The 25,398-nt window shown below is 36.4% G+C and overlaps 1 protein-coding gene across 1 annotated transcript in view; it reads right to left on the minus strand.

Annotated features, from left to right (window-relative positions):
• LOC133204865 (helicase domino-like) overlaps positions 1-25,385 on the minus strand; it is a 40,054-nt gene extending 14,669 nt beyond the window's left edge. Inside the window, exons 1-35 of the mRNA XM_061340608.1 lie at positions 24,837-25,385; positions 24,623-24,722; positions 23,598-23,717; positions 23,272-23,494; positions 23,025-23,175; positions 22,602-22,787; positions 22,154-22,294; positions 21,643-21,909; positions 21,117-21,248; positions 20,764-20,890; positions 20,525-20,659; positions 18,818-18,927; positions 18,583-18,681; positions 18,160-18,337; positions 17,929-18,065; positions 17,358-17,468; positions 16,803-17,054; positions 16,566-16,702; positions 16,276-16,462; positions 14,142-14,342; positions 13,951-14,032; positions 13,757-13,846; positions 12,262-12,363; positions 11,803-11,949; positions 10,096-10,293; positions 9,876-9,985; positions 9,422-9,738; positions 9,047-9,249; positions 8,291-8,460; positions 7,983-8,179; positions 7,438-7,735; positions 7,040-7,219; positions 6,819-6,896; positions 4,670-6,721; positions 1,529-1,564 (exon numbers count right to left, since the gene is read on the minus strand). Coding sequence (XP_061196592.1) covers positions 1,529-1,564; positions 4,670-6,721; positions 6,819-6,896; positions 7,040-7,219; positions 7,438-7,735; positions 7,983-8,179; positions 8,291-8,460; positions 9,047-9,249; positions 9,422-9,738; positions 9,876-9,985; positions 10,096-10,293; positions 11,803-11,949; positions 12,262-12,363; positions 13,757-13,846; positions 13,951-14,032; positions 14,142-14,342; positions 16,276-16,462; positions 16,566-16,702; positions 16,803-17,054; positions 17,358-17,468; positions 17,929-18,065; positions 18,160-18,337; positions 18,583-18,681; positions 18,818-18,927; positions 20,525-20,659; positions 20,764-20,890; positions 21,117-21,248; positions 21,643-21,909; positions 22,154-22,294; positions 22,602-22,787; positions 23,025-23,175; positions 23,272-23,494; positions 23,598-23,717; positions 24,623-24,722; positions 24,837-25,277 — 7,695 coding nt within the window. The 5' untranslated portion in view covers positions 25,278-25,385. The remainder of the gene's footprint in view (positions 1-1,528; positions 1,565-4,669; positions 6,722-6,818; positions 6,897-7,039; positions 7,220-7,437; positions 7,736-7,982; positions 8,180-8,290; positions 8,461-9,046; positions 9,250-9,421; positions 9,739-9,875; positions 9,986-10,095; positions 10,294-11,802; positions 11,950-12,261; positions 12,364-13,756; positions 13,847-13,950; positions 14,033-14,141; positions 14,343-16,275; positions 16,463-16,565; positions 16,703-16,802; positions 17,055-17,357; positions 17,469-17,928; positions 18,066-18,159; positions 18,338-18,582; positions 18,682-18,817; positions 18,928-20,524; positions 20,660-20,763; positions 20,891-21,116; positions 21,249-21,642; positions 21,910-22,153; positions 22,295-22,601; positions 22,788-23,024; positions 23,176-23,271; positions 23,495-23,597; positions 23,718-24,622; positions 24,723-24,836) is intronic.
• Between the last annotated feature and the right edge of the window lie 13 nt (positions 25,386-25,398).

The raw sequence follows: 25,398 nt of genomic DNA on the forward strand, positions 1-25,398 counted from the left end.
GCTTTTCTGGCCCAGTGGTTCTTGAGAAGAAGATTTTTAAAGATTTTTCTTATTAATTTCAATGTACAACTTGGACTCCCTCTTGTGGCCCCGCCCTACCCCCGGGGGTCATGATTTGAACAATTTAAAATCTACACTACCCCAGGATGCTTCCACTTAAGTTTCAGCTTTTCTGGCCCAGTGGTTCTTGAGAAGAAGATTTTTAAAGATTTTTCCTATATATTTCTATGTAAAACATTGATTCCACATTGTGGCCCCACCCTACCCCCGGGGGTCATGATTTGAACAATTTAGAATCTACACTACCCCAGGATGCTTCCATATAAGTTTCAGCTTTACTGGCCCTGTGGTTCTTGAGAAGAAGATTTTTTAATGACCCCACCCTATTTTTGTCTTCTCTTGATCATCTCCCCTTGTGAGGGGACTTGGCCCTTCATTTTTACAATTTGAATTCCCCTTCACCCAAGGATGCTTTGTACCAAGTTTGGTCAAAATTGGCCCAGTGGTTCTTGAGAAGAAGTCAAAAATGTGAAAAGTTTACAGACGGACGGACAGACGGACGGACGGCGGACAAAATGTGATCAGAAAAGCTCACTTGAGCCTTCGGCTCAGGTGAGCTAAAAACAGTGCAATATCGAGAATATGAGCATTTGATGGCATTGGAAATGTTGCATCAGTTCCTTAGAATTTAACTGAAGAACACTACATCTATTAAGGTTTTGTCAAAGGTCAAGATGTCCAAAAATTTATTTTTACAATAGCTCCAAAACTATGTGGTTTATAAAGTTAAAACTTTTACAGTTTATAAATATATTATTGATTAACAGATAGAAAGTATCACTTGAAAACAAATATTTAAGAAAATATATTTTTTTTGAGAAAAAAAATCTCAAAAAATTTGCATATTTTAAAAAAAATGCACCTGCTTAATTCTGTACTTTTAGTGAAAACCATCAATGTAGAAATAATATATGTTTATCAATGAAGGGCAAGTTGGACGTGAATGGTCTCTGAAAGGCTGTTATTTAAAGCATGACATGTATAAAGACAAGACCCCTATAAAATCCGCCATTTGCAATGTACTTTCGGTTTCAAATCTTAACATTTGGACAAAATAAACAGGGAAAACAACTTTCCAGAAGGTATCAAAGTCCAACTTGCCCTTCATTGATAAACATATATTGTATATGCAATGGTGGCTTTCACTAAAAGTACGGAATTAATTAGGTGTATTTTTAAAAAAAATATATGCATTTTTTAAAAAGAATTTTTGTCGATAAATATTTTTTAAGTATTTGTTATCAAGTGATACTTTCTATCTGTTAATCAATGATATATTAATAAACTGTAAAAGTTTTAACTTTATAAACCACATAGTTTTGGAGCTATTGTAAAAATAATTTTTTGGACATGTTGACCTTTGGCAAAACCTTAAAAGAGTGCTGATTACATCCTAACAGTTTGACAGCACAGACTAAAGTATATACTGCTGATAAAAATGTTGTATCATATACAGTACTGTACTCACAGGCATTTTCTCCTGATCAACATCAGAGAGGAAGACCTACAAAGAAGAGATTATACAACTCATAGAAATCTTGCAACATTGAAATTCAAGTATCAAATATCATTATTTCACAGAATTTGGTAGTAGTGAATTGGTTATATTCAGTTTGGTTTCAACATGAAAGGAATAACTCAAAATTTGAAATTTAGGAAATTCTGATATTGTCTACTCATGAAAAAATTGAAAATGAACTTTGCATGGTGATGTCCTTTGACCTTTCGACAAAATTTACCTTTTATTTTGTTACAAGCAGAATTCATGTAACTCCCACTTGTGGCAATGCAAATGTGAATGAGCCAAATCTCTAAAGAATATTATTTTTTCTTCTAGGAAAATCATCTTTTTTTTTTTTAACAAGAGGCCCATGGGCCACATCGCTCACCTGAGTAACTTTGGCCATGCTGTTCATTACCAGACTCCCCCCTTGTAATACCTATTGTGGCCCCAACCTCCCCCCAGGGGCCATGATTTGAACAATTTAGAATCTACACTACCCCAGGATGCTTCCACATAAGTTTCAGTTTTTCTGGTCCAGTGGTTCTTGAGAAGATTTTTAAAGATTTTTCCTATATATTTCAATGTAAAACTTGGGATTCCCCCTATTGTGGCCCCGCCCTATTCCCTGGGTCATGATTTGAACAATTTAGAGTGTACACTACTTGAGGATGCTTCCACATAAGTTTCAGCTTTTCTGGCCCAGTGGTTCTTGAGAAGAATATTTTTAAAGATTTTTCCTATATATTTCAATGTAAAACTTGTATTTCCTATTGTGGCCCCGCCCTACCCCCGGGGGTCATGATTTGAACAATTTAGAATCTACACTACCCCAGGATGCTTCCACATAAGTTTCAGCTTTTCTGGCCCAGTGGTTCTTGAGAAGAAGATTTTTCCTATATATTTCAATGTAAAACTTGGATTCCCTATTGTGGCCCTGCCCTACCCCCGGGGGTCATGATATTTACAATTTAGAATCTACACTATCCCAGGATGCTTCCACTTAAGTTTCAGCTTTTCTGGCCCAGTGGTTCTTGAGAAGAAGATTTTTAAAGATTTTTCCTATATATTTCTATGTAAAACATTGATTCCACATTGTGGCCCCGCCCTACCCCCGGGGGTCATGATTTGAACAATTTAGAATCTACACTACCCCAGGATGCTTCCATATAAGTTTCAGCTTTACTGGCCCCGTGGTTCTCGAGAAGATTTTTTAATGACCCCACCCTATTTTTGTCTTCTCTTGATTATCTCCCCTTGTGAGGGGACTTGGCCCTTCATTTTAACAATTTAAATTCCCCTTCACCCAAGGATGCTTTGTACCAAGTTTGGTCAAAATTGGCCCAGTGGTTCTTGAGAAGAAGTCAAAAATGTGAAAAGTTTACAGACGGACGGACAGACAGACAGACAGACGGACGGACGGACGACGGACAAAATGTGATCAGAAAAGCTCACTTGAGCCTTCGGCTCAGGTGAGCTAAAAATCAAAAGAATTCCAAATGATATCTTGTTTTGAATCACATAAATTTGATTTCATGAAATAAAGGGGTCATATTACATCAGATACAGTGAGTTCAGTCGATACAACTCAAAAAATTCACACTTGCTTCACTTAACTCCCTAAAGACATCCTCTTTATAAAAGTCTCTTCAAAAATTGAAATGAATGAACCTCGACATCTTACTTCAATTCAGGTCAAAAGAAACATCCTTTTCTTCATTACTTCAATTTTAGAATCCACACCATCTCTAATCCAAAAGTTAACATGAATTCATCGATCTAATGTTGTCCTTGTAAACACCAGTAAGGTACTAAAGCTTAGCATTTTCAGTGCAAATGACCTGCCACTGCATTTCTATCTGGACAGATTCAGATAATAAAATGAAATGCTAGTAGTTCAATTTATTATATAACCCGAATGATTTCTTTCCATTGTGCATCAATTCCCCCCCCCCCCTCCCCCATTTTTGAAAATTTTTCCTGGAAGGGGTTTATGAATGAGCAACAATAAGTTTTGAATTGGTAGTTACGCAGTAACTTTATTTGTAATTTCAGTGCCTTGATAGTCTGCCTGCATATCAAAACATCTAGGATTCCTAGTAGTCCACAATGCTTCCTTTTCTCAAAGTACCTTGGCAGTATTCTGCTGCCAATATGCAAGTCTACAGCATATTTGTGTTACATTTCAATTTAATATAACTTTGGATTTTCTTCATGTATCAACTGATACAGCATATTTTCATGTTTATCTGTGCCTATTTTTACTTAGATAATTTTCTTTCAATGCCTGATGTTTGCTAGCAATGACACACATGATCATGGATTTTGTATCTGCTGCAGAGAGCTTTTCCTCAAAAAAAAAAAAAAATTGTGATTTTTCATTATCTCAAAATTGAGTTAAGTACTTGATCCAATGTTTGAGGAAGAGCTCTTCTGCTTGCATTACAAAGTCTACATCTCATTTCTGAGGGGGAGCAAAGCTTAAGTGGCCAGACAGAAGGTGATGGTGCCGGCACCTCGCTCCACCCACAGAAGATGAGACTGACACCAGGACCTTGTGTGCCACTACCCCAGAAATGAGATGAACACACTTTGTAACAAATCATTGGTTTATTCTAACTTCATTTGAAATGCACAGTCACAACTTTTCTGATAACAAAATACATGCATACATGTGTGTACATCAACAGTGCAATATCAAAATATGATCATACCGTAACAGGCAAACACAGTTTACCTTACAAAATCACAAATTCCACAAACTGTCTTGTACTCAAAGATTTAAAAAGTCCCTGGTTTCAGAAGAAAAAAAAATTACATATAAAACTTTTTTTTCAAATATACTCTATGTAAAGCCTTTTGCCCAATCATCTTTTTCAGATCTTCTGTATAGTTTTTTTTTTTTAAATTACTTTTACACTGGCACAGTTTCAAAATAAAAATTCAACATTCATTTGAATGAAAATTAAACTCATTTTCATTGACATTTAAAATGTTTCAAAAATAAATTCAGTTGTATAATATACACAACATCAGAAACTGTCATTTTCCCAGTTCTTACATTCTACACATTTAATAGCACAATTTTCCATTAACAACTTATTCTCAGCTGACATCATTCACCTGATTAGCCAGAGGTCCATTGGTTGTTACTTGAGTCTCACTATTAGCTTGACTTGTAACCACCATCCCCTGAGAGGATATAATAGCATTTTGTTTTATCACAACATTGGACACCTGGCCAGAGGCCACTCCAGCTCTTAGTAAACTAATGAACTGATTGGGAGACCCACCATTAGTACTTGTCTGTGGGGTGGGTGGGTTAGGTTTCCCTATCACAAAAGGAAGATTGTCACTAGTCTCTCCCTGCTCTACTTCTTCCCTAGAAACACCAGGCTGTGCAGCAGCCTTTCTGGTACGTATTACAAGATTGGGATTCCAAAATGGGGAAGATGTGGGCGGTGTACTTGGGACAGGATTTTCTTTGGGCTGCTGCTGACTGATTTTGGGAATTCTGTACCTCGCCTGTTGTACAACAGTGGGTAAGTTGGAGGGCTGAGGACTAGATACTGGTGGGGCAGGGTTGCTTTGGCTTGCTGCAGCAGCCGTTTGGAACCTTGATATAGGTGCAGATATTCTTGTGGGCTGTATGTTTCTTGCAATATACTGTTGGGGTATAGCATTCTGTTGTACAACATGAGCAACTTTCTGGTTACCATTTGCTACATTCCTGCTTGTCACTAGTCTGGCCATTGGAACAGACAGTGGTGATCCCTGACTTAAGGACACTGGAATAGCTTTACCTCCACCAAGTTGTAGGAACACCACCCCCTGCTGATTTTGAGGGGCAGTGTTCTGTATTCTAACTTGACCTGCAGTGCCTGCAGAAGTGTTAACATACTGCAACACTGGTTGTTGTGCATTTGATGCATTGACCTTGATAAATTGTAAGGTGGGTTGTCCTGCACTATTGCGAGACACCACCTGTTGTATAGCTTGGACCGGGCGTGGAGTTGCAACCTGAGTTGGTTGTGTTATATACTGAATGGTTTGTCCTGGACCTTGACTGACAATCTGGGCAACCTGAGGGGAAACTGCAACAGTCTGAGGTTGAGGAATAACAGAAGTCTGTCCAACCAGCTGAATGGCTGGTTGGTTTTGAGCAGACTTGACATTTAACTGTTGAACCAAGTTTTGCTGACCAACCTGGACAACACCCGCTGGGTTTGCTTTTGGAGGAGCAATTTTGGCAAGGTTTGTATGAGCAGCTTTAGAAATGATCTGTTTAAGGTGTTGCAGTTGGGATGAGGACAACAGCTGTGAAGTGTTATTGAGCTGGTGGGGCAAAGTAGGGGCAGACTGCCTTGCAAACTGGATTGAAGGTTGCTGCTGGTGTGCTTGATACATGAGCTGGGCTATTGTTGGTTGAGAGGCAGAGTTTTGTTGAGCTTTGGCTATTTGAGCCTGAACCTGTTGAACTTGGACCTGTGACAATTGTACTGTTTTCTGGGGTGAGGCAGTACTTATTATCACAGGAACTTGTGGGATTGCAGCAACCTTGTCTGGGGTCTTTCCTTTACCCTGCTTAAGAATGGAGGGTCTCCCTCGACCTTTCTTTTGCTGTAGTACTAACTTTGGAGTAGTATCAACAGCTGGTTCTGATTCATCATTTGGAATAGTAACATTGTTATCAATTAGAACTTTTTTGTTAGCTTTGGCAGATTTGGGTTTACACTTAAAGGTAACATTGATAGCACCATCTCCCTCTTCATCCACTACAACAGCCTCAGCTTTAGCTAAAACTTTGTTAGCCCTTCTATTTCGTCCTACATTTAACCTTGGAGAGATTGTATTTTTTGTAGCTGTCACTTTTGGTGTAACTTTGATAGCTCTGCCAGAAGATGGAATATACTCATCATCATTAAATTGCTTAGCCTTATTTCTGGCAGGGGTAATACGGGATGGGGTGACAATTTTGGCTGGTGTTTTGTTTGCCTTCTGGGCTTTCTTGGACTTTTTCTTCACCTGGTTGTATGTATCATCCCTGTAGTAAATGTACAACATTTCATCTTCCTCCAACTCTGCTCTTCTTTCTTCTTCTTCTTTCAATGCTTTGAGTCTTCCAAGTTCCCAGTCTTTCTTGACATTTTCTATGTCCTCCTAAAATACAGACAATTACATCTAATGTACAACTGTTCATATACGATATTCAATCAAAAAATATGACAGAGGTTAGTTTAAGGTACTTTTACTATACCTCTCCCATTTCCAACTCCTCCATCGGGTCCATTTCAAGCTCCATGAAGTTGACTGCATATCTTTCTACTGGAGTAAGCTGAAACATAATGTAATATGGTGATATTTTGACAAATGTTCACCTACATGTATATTTTATCTGTTCTGCAAGTATTAAATGTACATGTGTACATGTACCTATGTGGGTCAATATACAATCTTCATCTAAAATCATTAAACTACCTCTTTGTCAAGCATGGCAATTTCCTGCTCCACTTTAGAGAGCTCTTCTTCTTTCTTCAGCTCTGCTTCTCTTTCATCCCATGGAATGTTTTCATCAAACTCGGCCAGTTCTGCTTTCTGTTCAGCTTTGACAAGATCTACTGCCTGGGCATCTGTTTCATCTTCAGCCTTTGCCAGAACCTATGAAGTTCAAACATTTGTTAACTTTTGTAATAAGGAGATAATAGGGAATCATCGACATCCAAGATTCATCCCAATTAAATATTGCTCACTCAGAAAACAAGAGTACTTGCAGCCATTGTTTACTATCATGAAGAATCAAACGGTAATTAATATCATCACAATGAGCAACCTGTGTGCACAAGAAATTGATGAATTTCCGACTGACCAATGCTCACCTTTTCAAACTGAGCCATTACGTTTTTCTCTGATTGCACCATGTTTTCTTCCTTTGCATCTCCTCCTGCCTTTGTTTCTTCCTTCATCTCTGTCACAGTCTCTTTCACTTTTTCATTCTCTGTTATCTCATCTGCCAAACTCTGCAGACCTGACGGTTCAGTAAACAATTCCTGTATGGTCTGCTCTTTGAAGAAAGCAGTAGTAAAGTTTCCTCCTTCAATTGCCATGTCCCCAAGCATTCTCTTCTGGTTTGCTTTCTTTAGGATGTTTTCTTCTACAGTCCGCTCACTAATCAATCTATATTTTAACAAGGAAAGCAAAGGAAATTAATCAAAAGCCTTGTTTGAGATCCAACTACGCAAACTTAAACAGTTTCACATTCATTGTAAGTAGCTCATTCAGTATAAATAGAGTACTTGCAGCCATTATTTTCTATCATACTGTATCAAACGGTAATTGTTATCATCATTATGAGCTTCCATTTGCAACAGATTTAAACAACAATGTAACAGCAGTCAAACTTCAAGCACAGGTGCTTACTTACCTGTAGATATGAACATCTCTGGTCTGTCCGATTCTGTGACACCTGTCCTGTGCCTGGGCATCCATTGTTGGATTCCAATCACTGTCATAAAATATCACAGTATCTGCCCCTGTCAAGTTCACACCAATACCTCCAGAACGAGTGGACAAAATGAAAGCAAATATACGCTTGTCTGCATTGAAGCGATCCATAAGGAACTGGAATAAGAATATCATCAGTAAGAAACAAGACTGCATTTTTAGATGTACATGTACATCTATATTGGACTGATATGTTAGTATAAATTCACACATGAACTAGAATCTTACCTGTCTTTGATCCACCTTTGTGGTACCATCTAGTCGTAGATACCTATGGCCATGGAAATTCAAAAAGGCTTCCAGAATGTTCAACATTTTGGTCATTTGGGTGAATATAAGCACTCTATGATTTTCTGACTTTAGTTGTCTCAACAAGATATCCATTGTCTGCAACTTTCCTGAAGTTGGTAAAAAAAAAAATTGACACATTACCCGTCAATTTCATATCTTATGACATTTTTTTTTAATTGCAAACTGTTTCATGAGAAGAAAGTAATCATTAAGACCATACAAGTTGAGAAAAAATATATCATGTATTACCCAAAAATTCTCAAAAAACTAACTGCCTACCTACATGCAAGAGCCAATAAAAACATTCAACTCTGACACTTCAAATGGGGTATTCCAAATGAAAACTTTTTTTTTCAATTTGCAAAATATCAACATATTCAAAGATGTTTGTTTGTGAACTATAGTCAAACCTTCCTATCTAGAACTCAATGGGACTGGGAATTAACTTCGAGATATCCAAGGATTCAAAATACACGGGTAAAATACTTTAAGAATAGTGGTTGGGACTGCCAAATTACTTCGACATATACATGATATGCAAGATATTGATATGCAAGATATTGGTGTTCGAGATACTGAAGTTCAACTACATGTATATACCCCGTCAGGGCTCGTTCTGTAAGTCAACAAAAATGACCCATACCCTAACCTGTTTACTTTATTCTTTTAAAAAATTCAGTGCATTTAACATACCACAATCATACTGGATCAACCGTAGCTCTGGAAACTGTACACTCATCCTAGATGAGATTTGATGAAGACATTCAGTTTGGGGTGAGATGTGTTGTCTGAGACAGAATTCAGTTCTCCTTTGCTGATTGAGGTAGGATGGAGACGGATGTGAAGCATGAAGCTGTATTTGAGGTGACACTATTGATGGTGTCACAAACACAAACCTGGAATTGGAAACAATCATATGGTACAGTTTCAACTGTACATGTAAATTTGCATTAATAAGCATTTCTAAATGTGCAAGAAAAGACCATGTTCATTATAATGCACTTGTCATGCTTTCAAATAATCTTTTTATACATGTGAATCAGTCATGTATGCATGTTTCCTTCTTACCTAGAAAGAATATCTTTCAATTCACATAAATAATCCATTGGGGAATGAACTAGTTCTGAAAGCACTGTGGTCTGTTTCCAATAAATATCGGGATGATTTGGATTTCTCCAACATTTCACATTACGACAATATGCCATACCAAGTCCCTTCCATGTATTATCTTTCACAGAAGTTTTGTTCATGTCTTTAAAAACATCCACTGCATCACACAAATCTTGTCCATACACTGGCTTACATTCACACCTCCTTTTATTAACCTTGGCTATGTACTCCAATTTCTGCTTCCTCAGATCTTGAAGCTTTGATGTCAGAGATTCCTGAAAGAAGGTAATGTTAATGTTTATGATATTATTCAAAACCAATACATGTACATATTAGTGGAGACTTCTGATTTAGACTGAAAATAAACCTTTATGTATGATCAACTAATCATGATATTTAAATCTGTCCTTACCATGTAAAACCGTGAGCTTTTGTTGTGCAGATTTTCACAGTCTAACACCGACATCTTGGTTGAACTATGAGACATCGTAGTTGTCACCTGTGCTGTGGACGGCTTGGAAACTGAACAAATAGAAAAAATGAGCCAAACTTTACTTAGATAAAGATTTGCTACTATGAAGGAAACTTCAACCCTTTAAAAAAAGTGACTACAATACACTTTTTTTCCTCACCTGAGGGGTCCTGAGTGGATGTGACTGGAGCTATGGATGACAATGGGGACACTCTCATCACAGGCCTGGCTCCGGTCACAATGGTGGTACTAGATGGCAGCTGAACTGCTGGAGTCGTCTTCACCTGGGCATTCACACTCGTTACCAAAGTACTGGACGTAGAAGAAGCTACTGTTGTAATTGTTGGTGGGCCATTAACTGTAATGCAGAGAGACATTAGTATATATACATGTAGTTCCATAGAAAAGCATACTACTATTCTTAGAATGTTAACACACTCATCATAATTGTAATAATTAAATCACAAATAAAGCAAACATAAATTGAAAGCATAAAAGCAGCTATTGCAACATGAATACTTGAAAAGCAGGCACATAAAGATTGTCACACACACAAGAAATTATGCAGGGAAACATGTCATGCATCTACTCTACGTGGTTATATAATGTCCGAGAAAGCTCAAGCCAAGCTAGTAATATAGTACTAAATGGTGATTTATTCTCGTTGGCATGAAGTATGTACTAGGAATCAGGACCTTACCAGCAGCCAAAATTTCTACATTCAAACAATTGTTCAAAGCCTAATTGGTACTTGATTGATTAATGTTTTAAGAGGGAAAAGGCAGACATTCCATACAAATATCTGTCTTGTATGAATTTAAATCAAATACCTTGTTGTCTCAACATTTAAATACTACAAACTATCCTAAGATTTGATGACTGGGTGTCACATACAAAGCATAGCCAGTGGCTAAATCTTGAGACTTGCTCTTCCCTACGATTTTTAAGTTAAAATAATCTAACAGACTTAAGACAGGCTCTTATCTGTTAAGAATGTCCTCTACAGCAGCAATATTCTGAATGTTTCAGACCAAAAAATAAATCCATTTAAAGGATAAATGCAACAAGTATTTTCTTGAGATTTAAATCTGCCATGTTGAACACTTGGGAGAGTTCAAAATTTCTACTTTTCTTAAGTATTAAGAATAAAGTTTACTTTGTGAAAGTACAAGGATGTGTCAATCAAACATGTCCCAAAATTCGTAGTTTCAATAATTTCCAGATAAAATAAGTTTTTTTTAATTATTTTTCCATGTGAAATGTTTTAGCAATATACATGTATGTCATGATGTAATACAGAAAATTTGAGAAAATATTAACTTCAAATCTGTGTCTATGCCCCTTTAATACAAGACATCATTAGGTCAAAAGGTTTCAATGGTTTGCTGTCACAAATGGAGTTTACTTAAAACCTTGTGTAGGAAAAAAACAAGCAGTGTCTTGATATCAAAAAATGATGAGCTTACATGTACAAGCTTACTACCTTCAACTGTCTCAAGATTTGGTGATTGGGTGTCACATAAGTGCATGACAGCCAATGCATATATCTTGAGAACTTTCTTTGACCGAGATTTCTTAGCACTTGTGGAATAGATTAAATCACAAGAGACTCCGCTCGGTAATAATGTACATGTAAGTACATAAAAAGGACTATCAATGATTTACATGCTTTAAAAGTTGGTACAAAATTAGCAAACCTATATATTCTATGTGAAAAATAACTGTGCATCTCATCAAAAAAACAAGAAAAGCATTACTCATCACTACTGCATAGCTAATTGCTAACTTGATGAATACAGATTAACAAACAAGCTAAAGGCATTAATTACATGAGCTGACAAGACAAAGACATGAAACATCTTCTTACCAACAGTGGAGGAGGTTGTAGCCACACTTAGAGCTTGTACAGAGGATGTAGGAATGCTGGCTAAGATTTGACTAGAAGTAGACATAGGGGTAGATGTAGCTATAATCTGCTGTCCTGTGGAAGTCTGCACAATCTGAATGAATCCAGCTACAAACAAGTATGTGTATTAAATGATTAATACAATGTATAATAAAGTCATACATGTCCATGAACCACTCCATATTCTAAGGTACACCAATCTTCTTATTTTGCATACAAAAATAAAATGTTGCCAAAATTAAGGGACCTGCAAGATAACATTAATTCTCTCAGGCTCGTACAAAGGCATATTATTTAAGCCTCTGATGGAATTCCACCAACAAAATAATTAAATTGGCAGAACAACGAAAAAGGCTACAGTCATAACATTTCACATGCCTCAGAATAAACTGACAGTATAATACTGTACATGTATCTTACCTGGTAACTGAGACAACTGGCCTGCAGGAATCATCAGACGAGCTCCCTGATCTGTCTGTTGAATGTGAACAGTGAGAGGCTGCTGAACTCCTGTCTGTCCAGCTGCAAAGAAAATACATCTAAATACAACAGAACAAAGATATATCAAGTCATACCAATATGCAACTTAGAAAAAAAATTCAAGAACAACTAAGGATTCAAGCCAATGTATACTTTTCTGCAGGAAAGTTGATTTAATACCAGCTCTTTAAAACAAATATCAAAGAATTATGTAAATAAATGTAAATGTGTACATCAATACTTTCAGAAATACATGTATTCCAAATATTTCACAGCAACTGGCTACTGTTTGGTTTTGAGACACACAAACACCTCTTTGGCGACTTTTTTTTTCCCTGTGACATTCCTTTGACTTGTAAATGTAACATAACAACAATCTTTTCTTAGACAGATATTTAAACAAGAGGCCAATGGGCCACATCGCTCACCTGAGTAACTTTGGCCATGCTGTTCTTTTACCAGATTTCCCCCTTGTAATACCTATTGTGGCCCCACCCTACCCCCGGGGCCCCACCCTACCGTCATGATTTGAACAATTTAGAATTTACACTATCCCAGCATGCTTTCACATAAGTTTCAGCTTTTCTGGTCCAGTGGTTCTTGAGAAGAAGATTTTTAAAGATTTTTCCCATATATTTCAATGTAAAACTTGGATTCCCTTTTGTGGCCAAACACTACCCCCTGGGGGTCCTGATTTGAACAATTTAGAATCTACACTACCCCAGGATGCTTTCATGTAAGTTTCAGCTTTTCTTGCCCAGTGGTTTTTGAGAAGAAGATTTTTAAAGATTTTTCCTATATATTTCAATGTAAAACTTGAATTCCCTATTGTGGCCCCACCCTACCCCCAGGGGTCATGATTTGAACAATTTAGAATCTACACTACCCCAGGATGCTTCCACATAAGTTTCAGCTTTTTTGGCCCAGTGGTTCTTGAGAAGATTTTTAAAGATTTTTCTTATTTATTTCAATGTAAAACTTGAATTACCTATTGTGGCCCCGCCCTACCCCCGGGGGTCATGATTTGAACAACTTAGAATCTACACTATCCCAGGATGCTTCCACATAAGTTTCAGCTTTTTTGGCCCAGTGATTCTTGAGAAGATCTTTTAATGACCCCACCCTATTTTTGTCTTTTCTTGATTATCTCCCCTTTAAGGGGACTTGGCCCTTTATTTTAACAATTTAAACTCCCCTTCACTCAAGGATACTTTGTACCAAGTTTCGTTAAAATTGGCCCAGTGGTTCTTGAGAAGAAGTTGAAAATGTGAAAAGTTTACAGATGGACGGATGGACAGCTAGACAGACGACGGACAACGGGTGATCAGAAAAGCTCACTTGAGCTTTCAGCTCACGTGAGCTAATAAAAAGCCTCAATCTTTTGTCACTGAGGCAGAATAGTAGCTTTATTCTTATACACTCATGAAAGACATGCCTGATTGTCCAAGAACTTTGACTGGAGGTTGTACTGTAGCAGTTGCATTTGTAACTGGAGTGTGGGCATTTTCTACTTGAATTCCATTTACTGAAAAGTTCATATACATGTAGTACAATACGCACTTGTAAAATTTCATATGTACATGTACATGGATTGCTAATATTGTTCATAATAATTTAGATGTTACATACCTGTTTCTGTCTTCATTGCAGATTGTACCGCTGGAGAGGCTGGTGTGGATTTTTCAGATGTAGTGGGAGAGGCTCTTCCAGTCTAACAAAGATATCCAAGTTAATATGAAATTGTTCCAGCACTCTGGATGTACTTATCATGGAGTTTATACAGTAAATGTAGTTACATAGCATTTTCAAATCATACTTACTGGCTGAACAGGAGCAATGCCTTTAAAGATCACTGGTTTCAGTTTACCAGTAGGGGGTCTAGATGGAGGCTCTTCTTGACTATCAATTTCCTCAATCAAAACTCTTGGAGTCTGTAGTTTTTTAACTCTGTGTGCCACAAAAGCTGGTAAATTTAACTCCATGTCAGCCAAACTGGGATAAAGTGAATGTAGATCAATATCCTACAACAGAATTTTCATAATCAGTTACAATGGAATTTACATGTATCACATACAAGTATTTTGTGCAGGCCCAATTTTCTTGGATTTTATGGGTACTTCTTACCTCCCAAATTTGCCTCACCAAATATTGAAATATATTGTACCTGTAGGTGATCTCTTTTGCAAGATGCTCACCCATTAAATACCGTTAGTTTTGGAAGATAAGACGATACTTTTTTTCTCAGAACCGCAGGGGTCGTCCTATTTAACGAATCGACCTATCTAAGGCTCAAGTTTACGAAAAATGCCTCCAAATCAGTAAAATTTACGTCAATTTTAAAGCAAATCTGTGCCATTTTCGTATTTTTTAAAATTATTTTACCGAGAAAAAAATAATAAACAATAAAGAATTAAATATTTATTCCATTGATTTCTTACAAAATAAGTTCCATTAAATATCCGTCGATGTACAAAAAGAGAACTTACTACCGGTATATCATCTAGTAATTAATGTCTCAAAGTATATTTACAACATGCTGTGTCCATCTTGTGAAGTTGGAAGTCACAATCGTTTACTAAAAAGAAAACCGCAGCAGTATCAAAATTTAAAATACGGAAGAGTTTTCACAATCGCAATTATAATCTTTTTTTTACCATTTATTTGTAACGATTAATTGAAATAGTATGCCTAAATATTTGTTCATCGTCTTGTGATATTTATTTAAATGTAAAATACGTGTAGTAAATTGTTGCCAGTAAATTCCTAAATTTATTTACCAAATATACCGCTAGTAATAACTATTTTGTTTTATATCTTAATTAATTATAATAAAACGAACTTATCTTGAATATACTATTATACGTTTTTGGAAGTTATTATAAATTCATTTATTTACGATACATTATTTTTTATTCACAGTTTTTTGATGTTGTTTTTTTTTTGTTTTACCAAATAAATATTTTTTTAAATGATAGAATTGAAAGCTTCCTCGTACCCAAGGGGTACACTGAATTATACAAAGATTGGCTTCTAATAGAATTTTAATTGTCTGACAGATAAAGGGATATACACTGTGTACACAAAGGTGTTAACACCTGTGTTGGTTAAAACACCTGCGGGGCATGATTAACAGATCCACGTGCCGTTACAGGGGTATTAGTGCTATACATCATTGAACAACAAAACTGTGAAATTCTTGATGACTGTTAAATTGCGAATGTACTCTCAATTAAATTTACTTTTTACAACAATATCTCATGCAAAATTATAGCATGTTTTAAAATATGATTAATTTCATTTGCGCACTGTTACATGTAATAGTCATTTGCGTGTTTTAGCAAATCCCTGGACAAGAAAATATAAAAATGGCGGTCATCGAAGTTAATTTTTTACCCAGGTATATAATGTCGGAATAAAAGAACGTGTCCACGATGTTCTAAAATGGAAATGATTATTGTTTGATTTCGGGTATTTCCCTAATTATAGCTGTTTTATACTACCGTATTTATGTGTTTAACGAAAGAGTCAAACTATGACGGCATTGAACAGGCAAGTTGGAGAAAATACGTTATATCACAATTCAAGGAAGTTTTAAGTACGTTTGTATAAAACACTAATAAAATACTGTACTCATAAAAATACTGGTTATTTTCTCAATACGTTAATATCACGGGTTAAGTTAAAGAGGTTTACATGTTCTGATACGTAGTATCTACGTAAGAATCTCTAGAAATCGATAAACAAAGCCTCGTCCTATCTTCCAAATTCGTCCTATCTAAGGATTTTTTAAAAATTACGGCTGAAAATGAGCCTTTCGACCTATACACCCCATCGACATATACCCCAAAACTTATGGTAATGTCCCCTCGAATTGCAACTTTTAGCAATCCACAATGAAATTACAGTGATCTTTATAATCGCAATGAATTTTTTTAAGCCAACAAACTAATGTACCTTGAAAGGATCATAGTTCAAGCAATTCAGCACCAGTGATGGAACAAAGTAGTCAATGCCTTCAGTTTTGAATGGTGATACAATTGGCCTTGGATCAAAGAGACTTGGATGATTACACACTTTTCTCAACTGCATTAAGATGTTGATAACACTCATAAAATGTCCACTAGCCAGGGTTTCTTTAGTTCTAAAAGACAATTTAAATACATATCATATAAATAGGAATAATGTCAAAAAGGAAGAATAACATCAATAATCAAAAACTTAAAACATTTCTAGTTTCTACTTACTTTGTCTGTGACATGAAATCATCATAAAGGTATCTTTGTCGTTTAGACAAATGGCACATAACCACATGCTCATATTTTTTTGGCATCTGCTTTTCAACATCTTTCTTTAATCGACGCAGTAAAAATGGTCTTAGTACCTGAAATGAAAGCCATGAAAATCCATCTTTTTCTCATGCACAGTTCAGCACAGATTTGATGTGGAGTTATAACCAAATTAAGATGAATTAATCTGCTTACCTTGTGTAATCTTTTAATGAGACTTTCATTGTATTCATGACTCCCCTCTATCATCCCTGTCAGAGGATTAGCAAACCACTCTTTAAATTCTCTGTGAGACTGAAACACATGAGGCATAAGGAAATGCATCAGTGACCACAATTCCATCAAACTATTCTGAAGAGGAGTCCCGGTCAGAAGCAATCGTCTCTGACTTGAAAAGTTCAGGAGGGTCTGCCATCTTTGAGACTTGAAGTTTTTGATGTTTTGAGCCTGTTTTGTGAAAAGAGAACATTATTTCTGTAATATGCATGCTAATTTTATTGTTGATTAATACAAATTCATTGATATTATGTTAGAAGTAAAATAAATGGCACAATGAAAATAATTGTACACTCAATTTTCCTTCAATTTATATCCGAGAATTTCTCACATACTCTCTCTATGCAAAGAAAGATATGCTATCAATCTCGATGTCTGTATCAACAGAGGCTAATGCCAGTTAATCAAACACATTATCAAATGGAAATTTTCAAAGTTTTTAAATCAATAGAACGTAAAGTATGCCTCCTTTACCTCATCTAAGATGAAATACTTCCACTTCTTTCTCCTGAAAGACTGATGGTCTTGTATAACAAGTTTATAAGATGTTATACAGATATGAAAGGCATTGGTTTTGGTCCAACCCTACAAAAAATAATATATTTTGACAATATGTTTCTTTGTAGGGAAAAGGGTTATCTAAATGTATATTCCATTTTAAGAAACATACATACATACATGTTTTTACTATTTATTACAAAGATCTTTTATACATTGTGGATTGCATTCACTTCTCTCGAAAGTAATTCATAATTTGAATATTCTCCTTGAAGTTTTACTCCTTCATGGAAAATTCCATGGAGCAAAATTTTAAACCTACTTTTTTCCCACTATGATTATGAAATGAACCTTACTAGTTACCACTTACATTTGTCATTACTTACATGAATTACAATTGAATATTGATGCAATGTTTCTGTTATTCTGATTTCAGCAAACTAAACTCAATGGATGATAACAGTCAATTTATCTAGGGGGTTCTCAACCACTTAGCTATGGAAAGCTAACAAGCCTTTAATTACCCCATCTTAATCCTCCTGCTTACCTGTCTTTTTAACTTCCTTTCCTTAAGAGATCCATAGTAGGTGAGTATTTTGAATGCTGGACACCATTTTTTGATTTCCATCTCCCAATTAAGCATTACACTTGTTGGAACAACAATCAAATGGGGTCCCCATATACCTGAAAACAAGATTATTAAATACATCAACTGTATATTCAATGATTGGAACATATCAGCATTTCTTATGTTCTTAAAAGGTTACAATTCACTAACCTTTCTCGCAAGCCAAATGAGCCAGCAATGCAATAGTCTGAATCGTCTTTCCAAGACCCATTTCATCAGCCAAAATTCCATTTAATCTCTGCTCATACATAGTGGCAAGCCAGTTCAGACCAACATGTTGATATTCTCGTAAAGTATGTTTCAATAAGAATGGCACAGCTGTTTTAACCTGGAGGAAACATACATTTGTACATTACATGAATCTTAAAATCAACATCTGATTCATAATATACCAGTAAGCATTTCTATGAAATGTATTTACCTTGAGATATGACAATTTTATTAAAAAAATTGTCAAAGCAATTGGCAAATTTTATGTTGGAGACTGGTACAACCATTCTCTAAGTTGTAGAGAACGGAGAATAATAAAATCTCCAGGAAATAAACTAAAACATGTATTCAGTACACACTTACAGTGGTTGTTTCTAGAGTGTATCCCTTGGGTTGAAGACTTTGAGCTTGTGCTGCAATATCAGTGATTTCTTTGCCTGGACCTTCCTGATCAAAATCACCCTAAAAATATTTGAACAGCATATTAGATTTATCTAATTACCTCAACTAATTCCTGGACAAGAAACCATTTCCGTTTCGTCAGCCCCCCCCCCCCCCCCCCCCCCCTTTGTTTTTGCTCAAGTTTATTTACATGTACCTGAGATTTAGAATCCTCATCTTTCTGTGTCAAGAATTCCAACCCAACATCATCCTTCTCTGTACTCTCTTCTTCCATACTTTCTTCATCTTCTTCCTCCTCCTCCTCTTCTGTTTTCAATAATAAAAACATAGGTAATCAAAGATTACGAAGCTCACCTCGACGAAGGCTATCTATAAGTAAGGCAAATCTCACATCATATTTTTTCTAGTTAGTGTTCATCCCAAGATCAATATCCATACAAGTTTGGTTTAAGAAGGACTTATAGATACTTGGAAATAGATCTGCTCAAAAAACTTCTAACCTGTTTACTAATCAAGAAAATTTTGGACAGTTCCAACATCCAAAGCAAGTCTGGAAGTTTTCATCCTTAGATGTACCATCCAAGCTGTTTAATCATAACATGCCATAATATTATATAGCTACTCCAAAAACATTACTCTGGTCACCCATCTGGAAAATGTAGGTCAGATTCAGAATCCAAAACAAGTCTGAAAGTGTCCATCCTAAGATACATCATCCATGCTAATTTGATTAAAATATGGCTAAAATTCACTCATCTGGAAAATCTAGGTCAGATTCAGCATCCGAAGCAAGTGTGGTAGTGTCCATCCCTAGATGCATCATCCATGCAAGTTTGGTCCAGGTAAGGGCTTATAGTTACTTGGGAATAGATCTGCTCCAAATATAGGTCAGATCCAGCATCCGAAGCAAGTGTGGTAGTGTCCATCCCTAGATGCATCATCCATGCAACTTTGGTTCAAGTAGGGCTTATAGTTACTTGGGAATGGACTTGCTCCAAAAACTTTAACCTGGTCCCTCATCTGGAAATTCTAGGTCAGGTCCAGCATCCGAAGCAAGTGTGGTAGTGTCCATCCCTAGATGCATCATCCATGTAAGTTTGGTCCAGATAGGGCTTATAGTTACTTGGGAATGGATTTGCTCCAGAAACTTTAACCTGGTCACTCAACACGAAAATCTAGGTCAGATCCAGCATCCGAAGCAAGTGTGGTAGTGTCCATCCCTAGATGCATCATCCATGCAAGTTTGGTTCAGGTAAGGGCTTATAGTTCCTTGGGAATGGACCTGCTCTAAAAACTATAACCTGGTCACTCATCTGGAAAATCTAGGTCAGATCCAGCATCCGAAGCAAGTGTGGTAGTGTCCATCCCTAGATGCATCATCCATGCAACTTTGGTTCAGGTAGGGCTTATAGTTACTTGGGAATGGACCTGCTCCAAAAACTTTAACCTGGTCACTCAACTGGAAAATCTAGGTCAGATCCAGCATCTGAAGCAAGTGTGGTTGTGTCCATCCCTAGATGCATCATCCATGCAAGTTTGGTTCAAGTAGGGCTTGTAGTTACTTGGGAATGGATTTGCTCCAAAAACTTTAACCTGGTCACTCATCTGGAAAATCTAGGTCAGATCCAGCATCCGAAGCAAGTGTGGTAGTGTCCATCCCTAGATGCATCATCCATGCAAATTTGGTCCAGGTAGGGCTTGTAGTTACTTGGGAATGGACTTGCTCCTAAAACTTTAACCTGGGACGCCGACGCTAACGCCGACGCCAACGCCAGGGGTATAGCATAAGCTCATCTCGACTTCGTCGAGGTGAGCTAAAAATTATAATTACATATCTAGATATTTTTTCATAAAACAAGCCAATTCATTCCTCTTAAGCTTCCAATAATTTTGTTTGAATTACCTTCACTTTCATCCTCCTCTTCCTCATCATCATCTGAATCTTCATCTTCACTGTCCTCCTCCTCCTCTGGCATTTCAAAATCACTGTCATAAGCCCCTGCATATTTTTGATACAGTTCCTCCATGGTCATTTCATCTGCAATACAATATTTATTTTTTAGTACAGGCTTTTTTCGTAGTAAAAAACAGAATATCAACAAACTTTTGTAACAATAAATCATAAACAGGAAATGCTTTTACTTTCATCCTTCAGATCACTCAGTTCTTTGGAATAATCTATCTTCTTTTCATGTTTCTCTTGTTCAGCAATTGTGTCTTCTTCATCTTTTTCATCCTCAGTTGCTTTAAATTCTGTATCTTTCTTATCCTGTAAGGCAATACTTACTTCTTAAAACTGCACAGTTGAAAAACTTTCAATTACATTTATTTCTGAACAAACTGTAATCGAAGAAATTTTGCATATCTTTGAATGAGATATGCTGTGCATTTCCAAGATTGTTAGTCTACCCCTGAAAGATAATCCACTGTGACTTATGTTACAATGGGAGTGTACTTGGGGATTTCTATAATTAATGTAGCTAAGAAATCAGTACCTCTTCATCAGCCTCATCAGAATGTACAGGAACTGGATTCTCCAGAACCTCTTTTGGCAATGTTTTTAAAAGTTCCTCAAAGGGTAATTCACTCTCCTTCTGTAAAGCATCTAATTCTGCTTTGGTATTCAGCTGTAACAAATAAACAATGAACTATCAATCTGTGAAGTATTTGCACCCTCTGAACTCTATTCACAAATTTCAGTATGTGGTTGGGATGTGAAGATTAAATTAAAACTGTCCTTAAGAGATAGATACCCATCCATCCCACTGACAGATTTCTATTAAAATATGGTACATTTCAAATATTGCCTAGATAAAAGCATTTAAAGATGCAAGAAATTACTGACATGTACAGAAGTTTTGTCACTTGTGACAAGTCAGAACAAACTACATACTAATGGATAATAGGGATAAAAGGACAACTTAATACATAATAATGCTACCCCCACCCCCACCCCCCCTTTCACAATTTCATTGCTGGGAAGAGGGTATTGGTTTAATGACCACAATGACCAATACTCACTGGATCTTGTTCAGCTTCTTCTTTTTCAATAGTCTCCTCATCATCAGATTCATCTTCTTTTGCTGGTCTGAATTCTTCATCTCCTGCATCACTGTGGGCTGGAGTTGCTACATTGGACCCACTTCCTATGGAAGTCCCTTCCTTCTTTAATCCTTCTGTAAGCCATGTAGAATACTTCTCTGTTTGGTCAACAATAAAGTTAAGGTGCAAGTCTAAAGCCTTCTTCCTTTTCTCCTCAAGTCTTGCTTGAGCTTTGTACTGCACCACCTGCAATAAGTAGGTTACTTAGTAAATCGAGGTCATTCTTCACTGCTCACCACTTTACAGCATGTTTTGCTCAAAACATGCAAAAGTCAAGCGACAAGACTAAATAAATGTTTCAAATGTCTTCATTGTAAATTGCGACAATTTGAATTAATCTTTGGCCATCTTCACAACTCAGCTATTTATATCAGTATAGCTGGTCTTGGTAATAGTGGCCAATTTGAAGAGATAGCAAATAGATCCTTACCTTTTCAATATTGGTCCAGAACTCCCGGATCTGTTTAGCCATCTGGCTAGCTATTTTCTTTAGTTTCAGACCCTCTTCCTTCTCTGCTCTTATTTCTTTCTGCTCAAGATCTTGGAAATACTTTGATACCATTTTTGCTACCTACAAACAGTCATAATTAAACTGTAAAATCATGTTACACAGCCACCTAAACAGTGTAAAAGTACAAATATTCACAATATCCACCTTTATTGAAATTAAATAAATTTTGGCAACAATATTGATGATATACATGTATATATATTATTATGTTATTTTTCTTCCAATTTAAAGCATATTCCAACTAGGAATCTGACCAGTCAGCAAGAACCTCATACAAGGATACACTAGTACATTAGGGTGGGGTAATAGGGTTGAGAATGTGAATGTTGATGGACCAAACTTTGGGGATAATGTACATGTAAAATACCTTTCTTGCAGCTGCCTTCTTCCATTTCCTTTCTTGGGCAAAGTCTGCAGCTAACCACTGCATTTCTTCCAACAGATAATCCCAATGCCCTTTGTTTCTAGGAGGTTCCTGCACTTTGGGTAGTCTCCTTGTTGACCACAGTCCTTCCTTTCTCAGTTCAGAAACTCTCTGCATCACCTGTGCCTCCTGTAAACAGATGAACAACATAAACTGAATGGGTAGTCTTGCACGCTTTAGATTCAGGAAAAAAAAAACCTATTCCAATATGTTGCAATATTCATTGCCAAAACTGGCATGGAAACCAGATTTGGAAGCAGCATTGCAATGCTCTCTCATCAATGTTTCCAGGATGAATGTAGCAAATCCTGATAGATAAACACATTTGATGAGGTTAATAAGGATTCAAATTAAGCACATACTGACCTGTTTTGCTCTTTCAACTATTGCCTCCTGTGTTCCCACACCTGGTGCACCATCATAAACCCCTGATATAGTTGGTGTCTTGGGCTGTTGAACATTGGGAGATATTGGGGGTGATTTTGTAGTTTTAACAACAGGAGTTGATACAGATACTCTGCAAAGAACAGTGGCATTGTTTTCACTAGATTGTATTATTTTTTTTCATAGCAGTACCATTCAAGATATCAACATATATGATAAAGCTATTTACATCGGTGAGGCTGCAGTCACATTTGACTTGGTTGAGGATGTCTGAGCAGCTGGAGGCTTGCTGTCTGTGATTGCCTTGGCTAGATGACTGTGAAGCTGTGGCATTGACAGAGGAGTTGCCAAAGTTACTGTGGTCATACTTGTTGTGGTAACAATCTTTTGAGCTGGTACAGACTGAGTGGTACTCTTCGCAGCTAAGCTATCAGTAGTGACCGCACCTGTACCTATTTATGCATCATAAGGACAACATCCAATTACAACATTTTAAAATCTTAAATACGTGTAATAGGCTTTCATACTATTTATCTTCCTAATCAGTGTGTGTACCTGGCAGAATGATGGGACCAGCTTGAAGTATAGGGAGTATAGTAGGAGGTTGTGATAGATGCTGCACATGACCAAAAATCATTCCATGTCGTCCCCCTGGGCGGCGCGGATCAAACCCTGCTAATTTTACATCGCCATGAATGCAAATACCACTTTAAGATTTTTTTTAATTAAAAAAAATTTTTTTTTTTGGATGAAATATTGTAACAAACTGAGTTACAAAATCTGAGGTGCCTTTAAGCCCTGTTTAAGGCAATTTAAAAAAAATATTATTGAAGAAGATTCAATCCCTAATAAAGCTTATTTTCAAATTTTATTATTTATAGAAGATCCAATTCCTAATAAAGCTACAGCAACATTCAGCCAAGCACACACATAATTAAGAAAATAAACTCAAGAGATAGAATTCAAAGAAAAATTAACTCATCAAAAGATAACAATACAACATCAATGCTTAATAAAGGTTTCCAAAACTTAAAGCTATTAAGAAAGTCTGTAAAAATCTAAATAGATTTTAGGGACATTAGTAGCAATGTATCAAGACTGCAAGCTGAATGCCTATGAGGAAGACACACAACGAAATGTTCTTGCTAAGTTTATATTCCGTTACAATAGCACCCTAAAACTAGAGATTTCAAGGCGACTCCATAATTGTAACGTGGAAGCATAATACATAACACAGTTGATTACAACACAGAGAACATGCAATGTTTATAAAGCTGACCAATTCTTTATAAAATAAAAAAAAATATGAAAATGACTGCCTTTAGTTTCATCACACAATGCTATTTCATGAAAAATTAGCTAGATGCACAGAATTTTCAATGCATGAGTGAATTTTGTTAAGACATGTATGCATACAAAACCCAATACTGTTGTTAAAGGAATTTAAATATACATGTACATGCAGTTACACAGAAATAAATTTGATCGAGGCCTTTAAACAATGTGCACTGAAGCATTATATTTCATATAAAATGAAAACTTAAAAAAACATATACTGTACATACACAAGTGTTTGTTACCTTGTTGATTCAGGGCAGCTACTGACGGGGGTAATGTGGTTGATATAGCTACAGGTGTAGCCAGTGGAACATTGCTTCCACTACATGTGATGACCTTAACCTGTTAAGTACAGCGTATTCTAGAAATGCATTTGTAAGAATCTATATGAATATTATATCAGTTATTAAATTATCCTTTAGCAATCATTTATTTAGTAGATTAATATCTTCTTACTTCATTATTAATTTTCCTCTCCAAACTACTCTCCTCTTCATCATCACTATCCAAACTCCCAGATTTCAGAAAGTGAACTAATTGAGGAGTTGGCCTTTTCTTCCATGCAAGAAAATCCATCAAATTCCCTCCATTTTGAAGGAAGAACATTTCTGTCAAATTATCTATGTATGGTTCCTTTATATCCAACATACTTTTATACTTAAGATCTAATATCAATTTCCTATGATTTGCTATCTCATGGGTAGCTGCAGGTTTTTCTTCCAACTTAATTTTCTTCTTGGGAGATGGACCAGTCTGGTTACCTAATGCAGTTAAGTTTGGAAAAGTTAAATTTAAAGCTGGGGGTTTTGAATCCATTGGAGCTCTGCTAGTGGAAACCGAAGCTGAGCTACTAGCCCCAACTAATGAACTAGTGCTTTTAGGCGTTTGATTACTCATAGTCACAATATGTTGTTGAGGTAGGTTGGGTCGAGAGCTTTGCCCTCCACTGGAAGGGCTTTGACCTGTATGGTGAATGGTTCCTGTGGCTGCTGTACTACTCCCTCCTTGTTTAGCAGTT

This window comes from Saccostrea echinata, unplaced genomic scaffold, assembly GCF_033153115.1.
Source record: "Saccostrea echinata isolate AGI-Se365-2 ecotype Australia unplaced genomic scaffold, CSIRO_AGI_Sech_v1 ptg000054l, whole genome shotgun sequence".
Classification (NCBI taxonomy): domain Eukaryota; kingdom Metazoa; phylum Mollusca; class Bivalvia; order Ostreida; family Ostreidae; genus Saccostrea; species Saccostrea echinata.